We start from the raw sequence: 13,457 nt of genomic DNA, 5'->3' as shown, positions 1-13,457 counted from the left end.
CCACCAGTCGCGGTCTCCGCCGCCCTCCTGGCCCCGGGAATGGCACGGCCCAGGAGCGAGTGGTGCGAGGCGGAGGGAAGGGCGGGACCTGCGGGGCGGGAACACTCAAACTGCGGCCGGCTGGCCAAGCCCATCGGGGCGGGTCGTCGTGGGAGGCGGTGCGGGCGGGGCGTGGGCATGCCCATGCAGATGAGGCGCCGCGCGGGCTCCTGGGGGCCCGTTCCCGGTCGGGGCCGGCGGCGGCCACGGGCGTCCGCGGCGTCGTGCGGGCGCGCGGCGTCGGGCAGGCGCGGGGCGCGTGTCGCGGCGTGTTCCGCGCGCGTGTTCCGCGGTGGCCGCGTCGTGGGTGCGCGTGCGTTGTTGTGCGGTGTTGTGTTGCGGAGTCGGTGCTCATACTTACCTGGCAGGGGAGACACCATGATCAGGCAGGTGGTTTTCCCAGGGCGAGGCTCATCCCCTGCACTCCGGGTGTGCTGACCCCTGCGATTTCCCCAAATGCGGGAAACTCGACTGCATAATTTGTGGTAGTGGGGGACTGCGTTCGCGCTCTCCCCTGGCGCGCACGGTTAATAACAGATCCTGCGGTTTAACAGTAGTTTCGCAGGTAGCCTTGCACCGCTCTTCGTGGGCTCGCTTTCAGTCGCTCGTCGGTCTTGCTGGGGACGTTTCGCGCGGGCCAGATCCCGCCCCGGCAGCACCCCATCCCAACCCCCGCCCGGAAGTCGCCTCGCGCGCACCGGGTCGGGTTCGCTCCACCCGGCTCTGCATTATCCGTCCGCGGGGCCCTGAGGCGCCGCGGGAGCTGGTGCAGGATTTTCCTTTGACGAAACGTGCGAGGGGCTGCAATGACGGACGAGAAGGGCTTTAAACCCCGCAGGATGTTCAGCCGTCAGCCCCTGCAAACGGCCACCCACGGCCCCGGGGAGGTGCCGACGCCATCGCGCCGCTGCCCATCACCAGGTCAGCTCGCTGGGAAGCGGACGAGCGCGCACGGAAAGTGGCTTCAGCCGCGTGAACTGTCCTCGGGCAACTCGAGACCCTCCCCCGAGCAATGCCCCCTCCTCACAGAGGGCGCCCCCCCGAGAGCACGCGAGGGCGTAGGAAGGCGAGCGCTGTGCAGTTAAACGGGAGCCCAGGCGCGCACGAACGGCGATTGAAAATGATCGCGTGACTGGGGCCGGGCCACTGTCGCTTGGCGCGTGCGAAGTTTGCCCTCTGCTGGCAGCCCCGGGGTTGTGCGCAGGTAACGACCGCACCCAACCGTGCTTGCAACAGCGCTGGAGGTGCTGCCCGGGCTGGTTCATCTGTTCTTCAACCACCGAGCCAGGGGAGAGCGCGAACGCAGTCCCCCACTACCACAAATTATGCAGTCGAGTTTCCCGCATTTGGGGAAATCGCAGGGGTCAGCACACCCGGAGTGCAGGGGATGAGCCTCGCCCTGGGAAAACCACCTGCCTGATCATGGTGTCTCCCCTGCCAGGTAAGTATGAGCACCGACTCCGCAACACAACACCGCATAACAACGCACGCGCACCCACAACGCGGCCACCGCGGAACACGCACGCGGAACACGCCCCGACACGCGCCCCGCGCCTGCCCGACGCCGCGCGCCCGCACGACGCCGCGGACGCCCGTGGCCGCCGCCGGCCCCGACCGGGAACGGGCCCCCAGGAGCCCGCGCGGCGCCTCATCTGCATGGGCACGCCCACGCCCCGCCCGCCCCGCCCCGGCCGCTACGCCCCGCCCGAAGGAGGACGCTCCTGCCGGGGGCGGGGCCGGGCCGCGGGGCACCGCCGCCGGTAACGTCTGGTCCCACCGCCCGCCGCGGGCGCCTCCGCCGGGCCGGCTCCAGCCGCCGCCGCCGCCTCTCGCCACAGACACCCCCGCCCCCGTCCCGCGGCCCCTGGGACACCGGCACCGCCCAGTGCTGCGCGGGGCTCGGCCGGCCAGAGCCTCCGAGGGCCGGGCAGCCGGTGGAAGGGCCGCAGGTGCCCTGGGAGCGCGGGGGCTTCCAGCGCTGGGCCCCGCCACCCCATCGCCCATCCCGGCCGCTGGGCTGTATGAGCCTTTGCAGCCGTCAGTCCCAGCCCTGCTGCCTGACCGTCTCTTTCTTCCAGCCCCGGGGCAGGCGGCGCCGCGTACCCGTTGCCTTCAAGGCAGCGTCAGCTGAGCCCTCTCGTGCACTGCCACCACCGTCAATACGCCCAGCTACGCCTGGTGCTGTCCCAAGCAGTTCCTCATCTACCCCCCATGCCTGGGGGCCGCTCCCACCGACCCAAAGATTTTTTCCTGGTGCCTCAAGCAGTATCTGATGTTGACCTCAAATTTTATGAGGAGCCACTTCTGTCCTTGGCCTGGGCTCTGCATGTGCACAGCATGTGCTGTTGTCCAGCCGGCCCCAGCCCATTGAGCAGCTGCTCCGGTCTGTGGGCACCAGAGTTCGTGTCACTATGTCCGTGAAGCTGGACCGGCAGCGCCAGCAGCACCCCCACCATGGCAGGGCCTCGGCGGCAGGTCCTGCCCCAGCCAGTGCTCCATGCGGGGGGATGGCTTGTGCGGGCAGGGGAAGTAGCACGCGTGGGGCATTTGCCATGTTGTTTGGTGACATGTAACCGGCTGGTGGGTGTGTGAAGCACAAGCAGGGACAGTTTTGATCCAGAGGCAGCCGGGATAAACCCCGAGAGCCCCAGCAGTTCCCGTGGTAGGACGAGGTTTAGGAGCACAACCAGCAGCACCCAGACACCGGGAGGGGGGCGAGGGGGTGGTTTTGCGTTTGCTGAGGGAGCACAAGGGCGCACGGGGTGCTGGAGCTGGCGGGTGTGGGGCACTGTGACTGCGGGTGTTGACCGGCCCCTTGCCTTCACCGTGGAGGGCACAGAGGCTTTCAGGGCACCACGTGCTTGTCCCCTCCACGGGCACCTGCTCTTGCCGTGCCGCTGTCAGCGCCCAGACCCCACGGTCCTGGCACTGGGGTCCCTGGGCTGCATGTGCTGTCGCCACAGACCGTGTAGGTGCTGTTGTGTGGAGCCCTGGCAGAGCCCAGCACAAGCCAGTACCGCCCAGCGGGGTGCGGAGGCTGCAGCTCCCGCCTTCCCCTCTGTGGGCTCAGCCGGCTGCGGAGCACAGCCCGTGTCCCCGAAACAGCCCCGGCCCCCTCGAGCACCCCCGGGCGCCCCCACGGTCCCGGCCACAGGCCCTGGCGCTGCCCCACGGGTCCCCTCCCGCTGCTGGCCCCGCTGCGGCTCCGGCCCCACGCAGCACCGGGGGGTGCCGGTGTCCCAGGGGCCGCGGGGCCGGTCGGGCCGCCGTGAAGGGGGCGGGGGGTGTCTGTGGCGAGAGGCGGCGGCGGCGGCTGGAGCCGGCCCGGCGGAGGCGCCCGCGGCAGGCGGTGGGACCAGACGTTATCGGCGGCGGTGCCCCGCGGCCCGGCCCCGGCCCCGGCAGGAGCGTCCTTCCGCGGCCGGGGCGGGGCGGTCGGGGCGTGGGCGTGCCCATGCAGATGAGGCGCCGCGCGGGCTCCTGGGGGCCCGTTCCCGGTCGGGGCCGGCGGCGGCCACGGGCGTCCGCGGCGTCGTGCGGGCGCGCGGCATCGGGCAGGCGCGGGGCGCGTGTCGGGGCGTGTTCCGCGTGCGTGTTCCGCGGTGGCCGCGTTGTGGGTGCGCGTGCGTTGTTGTGCGGTGTTGTGTTGCGGAGTCGGTGCTCATACTTACCTGGCAGGGGAGACACCATGATCAGGCAGGTGGTTTTCCCAGGGCGAGGCTCATCCCCTGCACTCCGGGTGTGCTGACCCCTGCGATTTCCCCAAATGCGGGAAACTCGACTGCATAATTTGTGGTAGTGGGGGACTGCGTTCGCGCTCTCCCCTGGCTCGGTGGTCAAAAGACAGAGTTATAGTATCAGTGAAAAACGAGCGTAGTGCTGCTGTAGCTCATACAGTACCCGCGTGCGACGCTACCCGAGCAGTCCCTCCGCTACGCAGTGGTCTGCCCCAGTGCGGGTCGCGGGGGTTTGGTGTTGCAGAGCTAGTGGGGGTCTTTGCGCTCTTAACGTACGAGTATAAGGAACAAACCAAACACAGCCTAGCCGCCACCCCCGGCCGCTTCACCCCACCCACGGCCACCCCCCAGCCCCGAGCCAGGTCTGCAGCATTGGAGGCCTGGCCCAGGAGACCCCCCCGCAGCAGGGGGCACCCGGGCGTCCGCCCACTCCGTGTCATTCTTCAGCCCACAGCCCGGTTGTGCCCCGCCCCCAGCCGCGCTCCTCCCGCAGCCCGGCCCCAGAACCGCAGCACAGCGTTTTACCACACGAGTTTATTTTAAATAAAACTTAACACAGATGCAGGCTTTGCAACCGGAGTGACGGACCAGACAAGCAATGCAACGGGGAGACGATGGCCAGGGCGGGCAGCAAACCCACCCCAGCGCCCCGGGGGGGTCCTCAGTGGCCACGGGCAAGGGGGCTCCGCAGCGGGGAGAGGGACGGCACCGTCCCCACGCCGCGGGGGGGGGGTCAGACCGTCTTCTGGCCCGCGGGGGCCAGGTGCCCCCCACCGCTGCCTGCACCCACCCGAGCAGGCAGGCGGCCACGTCGTCAGCCGGACTGGGGTTTCTTTTCCACCCTCCCAGGAACCTGAAGCAACAACCTCCCTCGTCCGAGCCGCATCCCCCCCTTCCCCCTCCCCCCCCCCCCCCGCAGGCTGCCGGGCAGGCACCGACCCCCGGGCAGTGGTCCCGCGGCCGCTGGCTCCAGCCCACCTGCCCCCCCGGGCTGGCAGGGTGCAGGCAGCACAGGCAGCGCACGAGCGCACTCCACCCCGGGGAAAACACCCTGAGGACTCGGTTCTCTCCCTCTCGCTCTCACACAACGGGGCAGGCAGGGACACCGGGGCGGCTGCAGCACTCACATCGGAGGGGTCAACGGAAATAAATACGGGGTGGGGGTGGCGAGGGCCGGGCACGGCGGCCAGAGCCCGTCCCCACCTGCCGGCATAGGTACAGCCGTGCTCCTCGCTGGATGGACATCTATTTATTATGGAGACGGTGGCCTCCCACCAGTGAGGCCGCGGGCTCAGCTGCTGGAGACCGTGATGGCATGTGGACAGTGCAGGGCGAGGCGCACAGGCTCAGACCTCAAAATGTCTATGGTGGGGGAACGGCGCGGGGTGGCGTGGGAGCGTGCCGGGTCTAGTACTCATCCTGGTCCTCTGGGTGTTGCTCTTCCAGCTCGTCATCCTCTGGTGGGGCAAAGCCCTCCTGGCAGGGGGGCACGGGGGGCCATCAGTCCGGGGGTTGTGTTGTGTAGGTGCTCCTGCTCGCAGCCAGCTCCTGCCTCAGCCCCACCACCACCCCCCGGCATGGTGCAAGGGCTCCAGCAAATCCCAAACCCCCCTGCCCCAGTCACACTGCAAATGAGGCCGGGAGCAGCCATGGGGTCTGGTCCCAGGGAAACCCAGAGAGCAGGATGAGGGACTGGGGATCCTGGTGACAGGGGTGGGTAATGGTGCCCGGCCCTCACCTCTGTGGCGTAGAGGACACTGACGATGCCGGTGATGATGGGGCTGTTCTCGTTCTCATGTTCCTGGCAGATCAGCTCGATGTCCCGCAGTTTGCTGAAGTAGAAATCCCGCTCCTTCTCCAGCCCATCCACCGTCAGCTTCAGGTCCATTAGCTGTGGGATGGGGGCGTCCAGAAAGCCTTCAGCCCGCACCCAGAGGGGGCTCAGCACCACCCCCTCCCTCCCACGCCGGGGTGTCCCCCAGCCCTGAAGGCAGTTGGGTGCAGGCAGCGGCGGGCAGGGGCCCTGCCTACCTGCTGGTTGAGCTCCAGGATCTGCGCATCAGCCTCAGTGCCCCCGTTGCGGGTGGCAGGAGAGTTTTTCCGGAGGATGCTGCTGGGGACGTTGGTGAGGCGGGCTGGGTTTGACGTGTTCTTGGGGCCGGTGGGAGAGGTCCTCTGAGGGACTTGACAGCAGAGACGGTGACCAACAGGTTAATGCCGGCCCCGGGGGACTGCCAGCAGGGACACCCCCCCTCTGCATCATGCTGGGTGGCAGGGCAACAGCAGCAGGCAGAGCACTTGGGGCTGAGCCATGACTCCGAGCTGTCCTGCCTTCAGCCTCCCCCCATGCCTCAGTTTCCCCTGGCAGATCTCACCCTCAGCCCCCTTGAGGGGTGCTCGTGGCCTGGCTGGAGTTTGCCAGGGACCAGGGGGTGGGGGGGTGTCTGGCCCTTGAGATGCTCCTGTGGGGCCAGCACAGGGAGCCTGTGATCCTCATAGAGCATCACCTGCAGCCAGGAGCAGCCTGGTAGCCCCGCAGCAATTGGGCACCACCGGGGGATGGCAGCCATGGGATGGGGGAACTTGAGAGGGACAAACCACCCTCAAGCCTGGAGTGAGCAAGAAGATGGAGGCACTGAGCCCTGCCTGGCTCCTCGCAGGTCCCTCTGCCGTCCCCTCCGACCCAGGTGTCCCTGCAGACCCGGTCGCAGGCAGGCAGGCAGCAGAGCTGGGCACAGGCAGGGGCAGGGGTGCGGGAGGGGGACACGCCTGGCTGCGGGCAGAGCGACGTGGGGAGCAGGAGGGCAGGGGTCAGCGCTTGCCGGGGGGGACCCGGACATTACCTGCAGTGCCAATGGGTTTCTTGGGTTTGTTGAAGATGTGATCACCTGGGTTTGGGGGGGGCGCGACGTCCTGGCCCTGCCGCGCCAGCAGCGGGTTGTACTCCTTCCCATCGTAGTTGGCATCAAAGAACTTCTTAAACCACTGGATGAACTCAAAGTTGTCCTGGAACTTGCCCTTCACCAGCCTCTCCACTGCGATGATCTGGGGGGGGACAGGCAAGGGCTGGTGGGGTTGCCCTCAGCATGGGCACAGCCACAGCCATGCCACAGCCACAGCTATGCCACAGCCTGCCCCCCCCCCCCCCCCGCCCCCCCCCCCCATGGACCTACTTTGTCCACTCCCATCTTCTTGAAGGCGGCCTGCAGCACCTTGAAGTTGTGGATGTACTCGTGCTCCAGCTTGGCCTGGAACTTCACCTTCCGCAGGTGGACGCAGCCGGGAAACAGCATGTCCATGAACTGGCAGTAGGCAGCCCCTGTGCCGGTCCCACACCGTGGCATCAGTGAGGGGGGCCAGCAGCACCCTGCCACTGTTGTCCCCCCCTCCCCGTGTCTGTCCACCCCGCTGGGACCCGCGCCCCACCTGAGCAGAGCTGCTCGATCTTGGTGTAGTTGAGCTGGAGGGAGTCGTTGACCCAGGCGAGCATGTCATGGCGGCTCAGGTTCTCGCTGGTCACCGACGTCGAGTACACATTGACAGCCATGCCCCAGCTGCCGAGAGACAGGCGTCACACCAGCACCGGCACCCCACTGCGCCCCCAGCCCTGCTCTGCTCCGTGCTGGCAGGACTCAGGGCACCCGTCCCACCCGGGGACACCAGGGCCAGGCTGCCATGGTACAGCCCACCGGACCCCCTCACCCCAGCTGTACCCCCCGGTATGGCAGGGGTGGGGGCACAAGGGTCCCTGGCCAGCCCTGTGGTGTCCCACCAAGCCGGGTCCACCCATGCCCCAAGCCACTGGCAGCAGAACCCACCACAGGACACAGATGTGGCACAAGATGCAGCTCACAGGCAAGGGGTCGTGGGGGGATGTGGGCACCACTGAGGGTACAGCTCCTTCCCTGTGCACGAGGCTGGGGGCCAGGGGCTAGTGCCGGCCCATAAGCAGCTTATGGCCCCCCCCCTTCCAGCCCTCAGTGGCTGCCTAATCTGCCGGGGCCAGGATTGGGGTCCATTAGAGCAGGGCTTAGAGGGTCAACATCTGCCAGCACGGCCACAAACCCGCTCCCAGATGGCAGAGGGCTCTGCCCGGGCACCGCAGGAATGGAGACCCCACAGCCACTGCCCTGGCATGGCAGAGCACCAAGGACCTGTGCTGCAGAGCTGGGGGCCACTGAGACAGCATCCCACCGGCTCCTGCCAAACACTTTAGAGCAGGGACCGCCCCCAGTGCGAGGGCAGGGTCCCTGTCCCACTGCCCCCTCCCTACGAGCGGGGGTCTCCAGCCCTGCTCCCCCCACGCCTCAGCAGCCGACACGCATTAATCCGCTCTCCCTGGAGAGGGGGGGTTGCGGGCCTCTGGCCCAGCTGCCAGCTGGGGGCCGCCCCCCCTCACCCCCCCGGCCCCGCTCTCCTGCTGCAGCAGCCCAAGGTGCTGTGTGGGACTGGCGAGGGGGGGCAGTTGCCTGCACCACGCCTGCACCCTGGGCCTGGGGAGGACCCCACCACGCAGGACCCCCTGTTGCCAGCAGACTGGAGCCATGGGTGCAATGGCAGGGGGGCTGTGCAGTGCTGGTGCCGGTGGCTGCGCATCCCCAACTCGCGGCCTTGGTAGCGCCGTGACTCAGCACCGGTGATGCTGGCCCCAGCACCCCCACACAGCCTGGCTGGTTGAACTGCTACCGGCAGCTGAGCTGGCTCGTCCCTCGCGCCAGGCCAGGACCCCCAGCATCCTGTCCCATCCCACCCCACACGGGGCCGTGGCACGCAGCTGGGGGTGTTGGTATTTTTAGCCGCTGGAGCAGCTGGAAAAGAGGCCCCTGCAGCTGCCGCCAGCCCCCAGCACAGTGTGGTGGGCACCCTCTCACTCCCCGGCAGCCAGTGAGGACCAAAGCCACCCATCACACTGGCTGCAGTGTCTGTTCAAACAGCCTAATGCTGCCTGGGGTGCAGGCAGGGGTCCCCCCTCCTCCAGCAGCGCTGAGCTGAGTCATGCGCGGCACAGAGCCAGAGCCACGCGCACTGCAGTGCAGCCGGGAAGGCAATGGCGCTTGTCCACTGTTGGAGTGGGCAGGGGATCGGCAGGCGGGGGGGGCTGTGTGTGCTGCAGGGCAGAGGGCTGCCTGCCCGTCCCGGCAAGGAGCCAGTGGCTGGCTGACACCACCCCCACCACCCCCCACCGTCCCCCATCACCATCCTTTCCCGAAATAGCCAGGAGCAGCTGCCAGCACCCTGTGCACAGGGCAGAGCTTGAGCAGGGCTGGACTGGGTGCCAGCACCGTGGCCACCACAGTGAGCCGTGAGGCTGGGGCTGGCCCCACTCAAGCTGGGGGGTGCACAGTGCCCGGACCCAACGCAGCAGCCCACAGCTCTCCCAGCACCCTGCCTGTGCTTTGGGGCAGCTCCAACACAGCTGTAGCCATCGCAGCAGGGAAACTGCCCCAGCCCTGGGGTGCAGTCCCCTCCAAACCTAGCCGGGGCCGGGATAGGGGCACGGGGGTGGCTGGCATGCCCCAGACCCTTGAGAAGCAGAGGGGATGTAGGAACGCATGGGGCTCACCAGGATGCCCTGTGTGGTGGGGTCTGCAGGAACCTTGCTGGGGGGGGGTTGAGAAGGCAGCTCCCCACTGGGGATGCTCCCCAGGCAGGCAAGGCAGCGCAGAGCCTCGGAGCACACCCCGTGTGGTCCAATGCCATTCCAGCGCCAGCACTAGCAGGGTGCAACCCCAGCAGAAACCTCAGCTGCTCCCAACCAAGGGCTGAACCCAGCACCTTCCTCATCATCATCTCACCCCGGTACGGAACCCAGCAAACAAAGGGCTGGGGTCAAGCAGGAGGGAACAGCCCCCATAGGCAGGCAACGCACCCCCTGGCCACCCAGGATTTCCACTGCGCTTCCCAGCAGGCTGCCGGTATTGGTGCCCTGCGCCTCAGTACAGCCATGGCTTCCCCTTTGCCAAAGCAAGCCAAGGCCTGTGCTGGCAGCCGCAGGGACAGGTTTCACAGCAGGATGAATTCAGGTGTCACCATGCCAGCCACTCCCCAGCATGCTGCCGCCAGCTGCACCCCGACTCCTGCACATGCTGCCACATGTGCAAGCCCGGCAGGGAGAACCCTGACCCTGCTCCAGCATGCGGCACCACTGAGCACCTGCATGTCCCAGCCCCAAGTGACCAGCATCGAGCTGGAGGTGCCAGCACCACGCAGGGATGCTTGCTGGGGCGCACTGTGCCACCCAGCTCATTTCCAGTCTCTGAAATGCCATGCTGGTCTTCAAAGCCCTTCACCACAGCGCCGAGCACACCCTAGCATAATGACAGGGAATCCAATGCTTGTGCCAGCCCTCCGGCAGGGCAGGAGCCAGCCCCACCACCTGCCCCAGCCCTGACGCTGTGTGGTGGATGCATCCAAGGCAGGGAGCCTCCAGCTGGGCTGATTTGCATGCTGCCTCTGCTGCCACCTTTTCCAAAAAAACAAACCCACAAACTCAACCCCAAACCTAATAAAAGTAAGAATTTAGCCCCAATTCCCAGCAGGCTGTGGGAGAGAAGCCATTCTGGTGCAGGGCTCGGCACACAGCTGCATTGGTGCTGGGCAAGCAGCGGCCTGGCTCTGCAGGCACTGGGTCCCCGGGGAGCAGTGGCTCGCTTGGCAGCACGGCTCCTGCCACCTGCCCTTGATGCCAGCTGTGCCTCTGCTGCGCAGGCAGGTTGCAGGCACCGGCAGTGGGGGGGGATGCAGAGGTCTGGGGCACAGCCCCCACCACGAGCGGCAGCCCCCCCGCCCCGTGCCGCCTGCGCAGGGCGCCCGGCCAGCCGTGCTGACGGGGCAGGAGGGACGCTTACCGCTGCATTTTAATTGTCCAGCCGCCAAGCTGCTAATCAAGGCCCAACGGCGAACAAAACACTCAGGCGCGTGTCTCTGCCCTGTCCCGCCGGCGCTGCCGGGGCGCGGAGAGGTCGTCCAGCCCGGCTCCTCGTGCCACCGCTGCCAGGGAGCCAGCGGCAGGCACCAGCGTCCCACGCCGCAGCCCTCGCCGGGCCGGCGCGCTCTGGCCAAACAAAGCGGGAGGAGAATGAGGCCGGTGGCCGCACCGGACGTGTTTGCTCAGCACCAAGGCGGTGGTGGCAGCACCAGCTGCCAAGGCCAGGCACCAACTGCACGTTGCTGTGGCTGCCTGGGAGCCGGATGGGCAGTGTCGCCCACTGAAGCTGCGGGTCAGTGCTGGCCCCTCACTGTCTGCGCCAGCCTGGTAGCACCACCGTACTGGGGCGAGCTGGGCTGCTGCGACTCGCAGCTTCTATTTTGGGAGCCATCCCGGGTGGCTTCTCAAGTGACAAATAGGCGAGGGGGGTGGCAGACAACTCAGCGGGGGCTGTGCGGAGGGAGCTGCTGCGGTGCTGCCTAGCTGATCTGGCAGCTGGCAGGCAGCTCCAGGCAGCAGGCAGGGTGGCCCAGGTGCTGGCAGGGGTGGCCACTTGCCCCCGACCGCTGGCCATCACAGACGGCCCCCCCAGTGCCATTTCCCCCTACCCTGAGGGGAGCATCCCCATGCTGTGCTGTGCTGTCCATGCCACGCCACGCTGGAGCCTGCATGTGGCAGATGGGTTTGCCTGGGAGCAGGCAGCACCTGGCTCTTTGCCGGGTCCATCCCCCAGCACATTCCCTGTTTTCCCGGCTCTTTAGCAGGCAGCAGCACCCGGCCCGGCCCGTGGTGAGGAAAACCAGTCACTCACGCACTGGGAGCCCGTGGCTCCCAACAGTGGTGTTCGGTGTGGCTGCGGTGCCTGGCTGACAGCGATGCGGGGGAACAGGGGCAGGGTGGCCCACCCTCACGGGTCCCCTGCCTGCTCCGCTCTCGCTAACCTAAATAACTTGAAATAGCAGCGGCAGGAGCATGTGCAGAGCGCGGTGCCGCCGGCAGCGCCTCCCACCGCACTTGCTCCCCCCTTGCCTGCGCCGGCATCCTTATCCTGCACAGCATCCCTGAAATATTAATGCCGAGTGCCTTTTGATGATTCAAATTGGGTGGTTGTTAGAGCCAGCGGAGGGAGAGCTGCTCGTCAGCACCTCACAGCCAGGGCAGGGGACACCCACGCCTGCAGGTCTGTGCCACAGCAGAGCATCCCCCAGCCTGGGCAGCCCCTTGCCAGTGCCAGCCAAGCCCCCTGAGAAGCCCCACACTCTCTGGCCATGCCAGCGTGCCCACACTGATTACCAGGGAGAGCTGTCCCCCACTGTGGCCCCACACGTGTGATGGGAAGGAGCCACTATATGGGCACACAGCATCACCATGAAGCCCCGATCTGGCACCCCTTGGCTCCTGGTCACACTGGGGGTATGGGGAGAGTCTTGGGGTGGCACTGGGGGGCCGGACTCTGCACACCCTGTAAGCACCCTGCACCCGGCTTGGGGGACCTGCTCTTCCCCACGTGCTGAGGTCGTTGGTAGGAGACGGGGCTGAGTGTTCTCTGGTGGGGAGCACCGGGAAGGGCACCGTGCCCCCCATCCCGACACGGGCACTGTTAGACGCTCAGGCTGCCACCCTGCCCGCAAAGGGCTGCTGGTGCCCAGCTTGGTCCTGGCGTGGCACCGTGCCGGAGCCACTGCCACCGTGCCGCCATGAGGACAAGGGACGAGAGAGCACGTCACGCTTTGGCAGGTCACCCGCACCAGCCACCTCACTGTCCCGGACTGCTCTGGCCCAGCCGGTACCGCAGGGGCTCTGCCCGCCGTCCCGGGAGCATCACCCTGCACCGGCACCGGGTGGACAGCGCTGGCCCTGCCTGACAGGCGGGCACCCCGCACCCAGCTGAGCTCCGAAGATGCCCGGTAACCGGCAGGAATGCCCGGTAATCGATGCTGCGCGATGCCGGGCGGCCCCGCCGGTGCCAGGACTACAGCTCCCGGCGTGCCGTGCCATGCCGTACCGGGGCCGCGGCCCCACGGGAGACGCAGCCGGAGCGCAGGGGCGGCCGCCGCTGAGTCAGGCCGGACCCCTCCGCCACCAGCACCGCAGGCCCCGGCCGCCCCGGTCCACGGGCCTCGCGTCCCCAGCCGCGGTCCCGTTCCCCACACGGGACAAGGCCGCTCTGTCCCCGGGCCCCCCCGCCTGTCACAGCCGCCCCATCCCTGGAGGCACCGGACGGACCCCGCCCCAGCCGCTACATCCTCCGGTGTCACCCTCCCCCGCCGCTCCATCCCCCGAGGCCCCAACGGGGCCCCCCCGCCCGGTCCCGGGGGCAGCGGCGCCGGCCGGTGTCGGGATGCAGGCGATGGCGGCGGCCCGGTGCGGTGCTGTCCGGTCCCATCCCGCCCCGCCCCGCCCCACCCCGCCCCCCACTCACCGTGCTCGGGCCGCGGCCGCTCCGGCCGCCGCTCCGCTCCCTCCGCACCGCGCCGGGCTCGCCGGGACCGGGCCAGGACCTCACAGGCCGCCCGCGCATGCGCCGCCGCCGCCGCCTCTACCCCTCCCCGTGGGCGGGGCCGGACCCTGCTCCGCCCCGCCCCCGCCGCCATGGGAACAGCCGGAGCCACGCCCCTCCCGCTGCCATGGCAACGTGGGCCGCGACCGGCCCTGCCTCCCCCACAGCGCCCCCTAGGGGCGGGCGTCGGCTTCTGCACGGCCGGGACTCCCCCGGGATCCCTCTGGGACCTCCCCAGGATCCCCCCTGGGAC

General features: G+C 68.3%; 1 protein-coding gene and 3 non-coding genes across 8 annotated transcripts; 2 read left to right on the top strand and 2 right to left on the bottom strand.

The window, feature by feature from the left end:
* The first annotated feature begins 392 nt into the window (after positions 1-392).
* On the top strand, positions 393-556 carry LOC129784962 (U1 spliceosomal RNA). The gene has a single exon (XR_008748285.1). It is a non-coding gene; the product is annotated as a U1 spliceosomal RNA (small nuclear RNA).
* A 768-nt stretch (positions 557-1,324) lies between these two features.
* LOC129784961 (U1 spliceosomal RNA) lies at positions 1,325-1,488 on the bottom strand. Its single transcript, XR_008748284.1, has one exon. It is a non-coding gene; the product is annotated as a U1 spliceosomal RNA (small nuclear RNA).
* A 2,214-nt stretch (positions 1,489-3,702) lies between these two features.
* LOC114010658 (U1 spliceosomal RNA) lies at positions 3,703-3,866 on the top strand. The gene has a single exon (XR_003552229.2). It is a non-coding gene; the product is annotated as a U1 spliceosomal RNA (small nuclear RNA).
* Positions 3,867-4,295: 429 nt separating this feature from the next.
* On the bottom strand, positions 4,296-13,260 carry MAPRE3 (microtubule associated protein RP/EB family member 3). 5 transcript variants are annotated; one of them, XM_055811068.1, is made up of 8 exons: positions 13,127-13,260; positions 10,625-10,830; positions 7,203-7,330; positions 6,950-7,095; positions 6,665-6,821; positions 5,808-5,959; positions 5,515-5,667; positions 4,296-5,252 (listed from the first exon to the last, which is right to left on the bottom strand). In XM_055811068.1, the coding sequence occupies exons 2-8, from the start codon at positions 10,630-10,632 to the stop codon at positions 5,184-5,186; spliced, it is 813 nt and encodes a 270-aa protein (XP_055667043.1). In that variant the 5' UTR covers positions 10,633-10,830; positions 13,127-13,260; the 3' UTR covers positions 4,296-5,183. The 5 variants fall into 5 exon arrangements, with proteins under 5 accessions (XP_055667043.1, XP_055667045.1, XP_055667041.1 ...); XM_055811070.1 differs by having other exon boundaries at positions 6,620-6,821; positions 6,950-7,036; XM_055811066.1 differs by having other exon boundaries at positions 6,620-6,821; positions 13,127-13,259.
* Positions 13,261-13,457: the final 197 nt, after the last annotated feature.

The sequence above is a fragment of the Falco peregrinus genome, chromosome 7, assembly GCF_023634155.1.
Source record: "Falco peregrinus isolate bFalPer1 chromosome 7, bFalPer1.pri, whole genome shotgun sequence".
Lineage (NCBI taxonomy): Eukaryota > Metazoa > Chordata > Aves > Falconiformes > Falconidae > Falco > Falco peregrinus.
The sequence above is the reverse complement of the archived record's forward strand: the minus strand, read 5'-3'. Positions and strand labels throughout refer to the sequence as shown.

Bases quoted from the DNA above. Each gene is read 5' to 3' on its own strand.
- MAPRE3 (XM_055811066.1), bottom strand. The intron at 5,960-6,619 runs GTAATGTCCGGG...TCTGCTGTCAAG, and splicing joins GAAACCCATTGGCACTGCAG to TCCCTCAGAGGACCTCTCCC. The intron at 5,668-5,807 runs GTAGGCAGGGCC...CCCATCCCACAG, and splicing joins TCCTGGAGCTCAACCAGCAG to CTAATGGACCTGAAGCTGAC.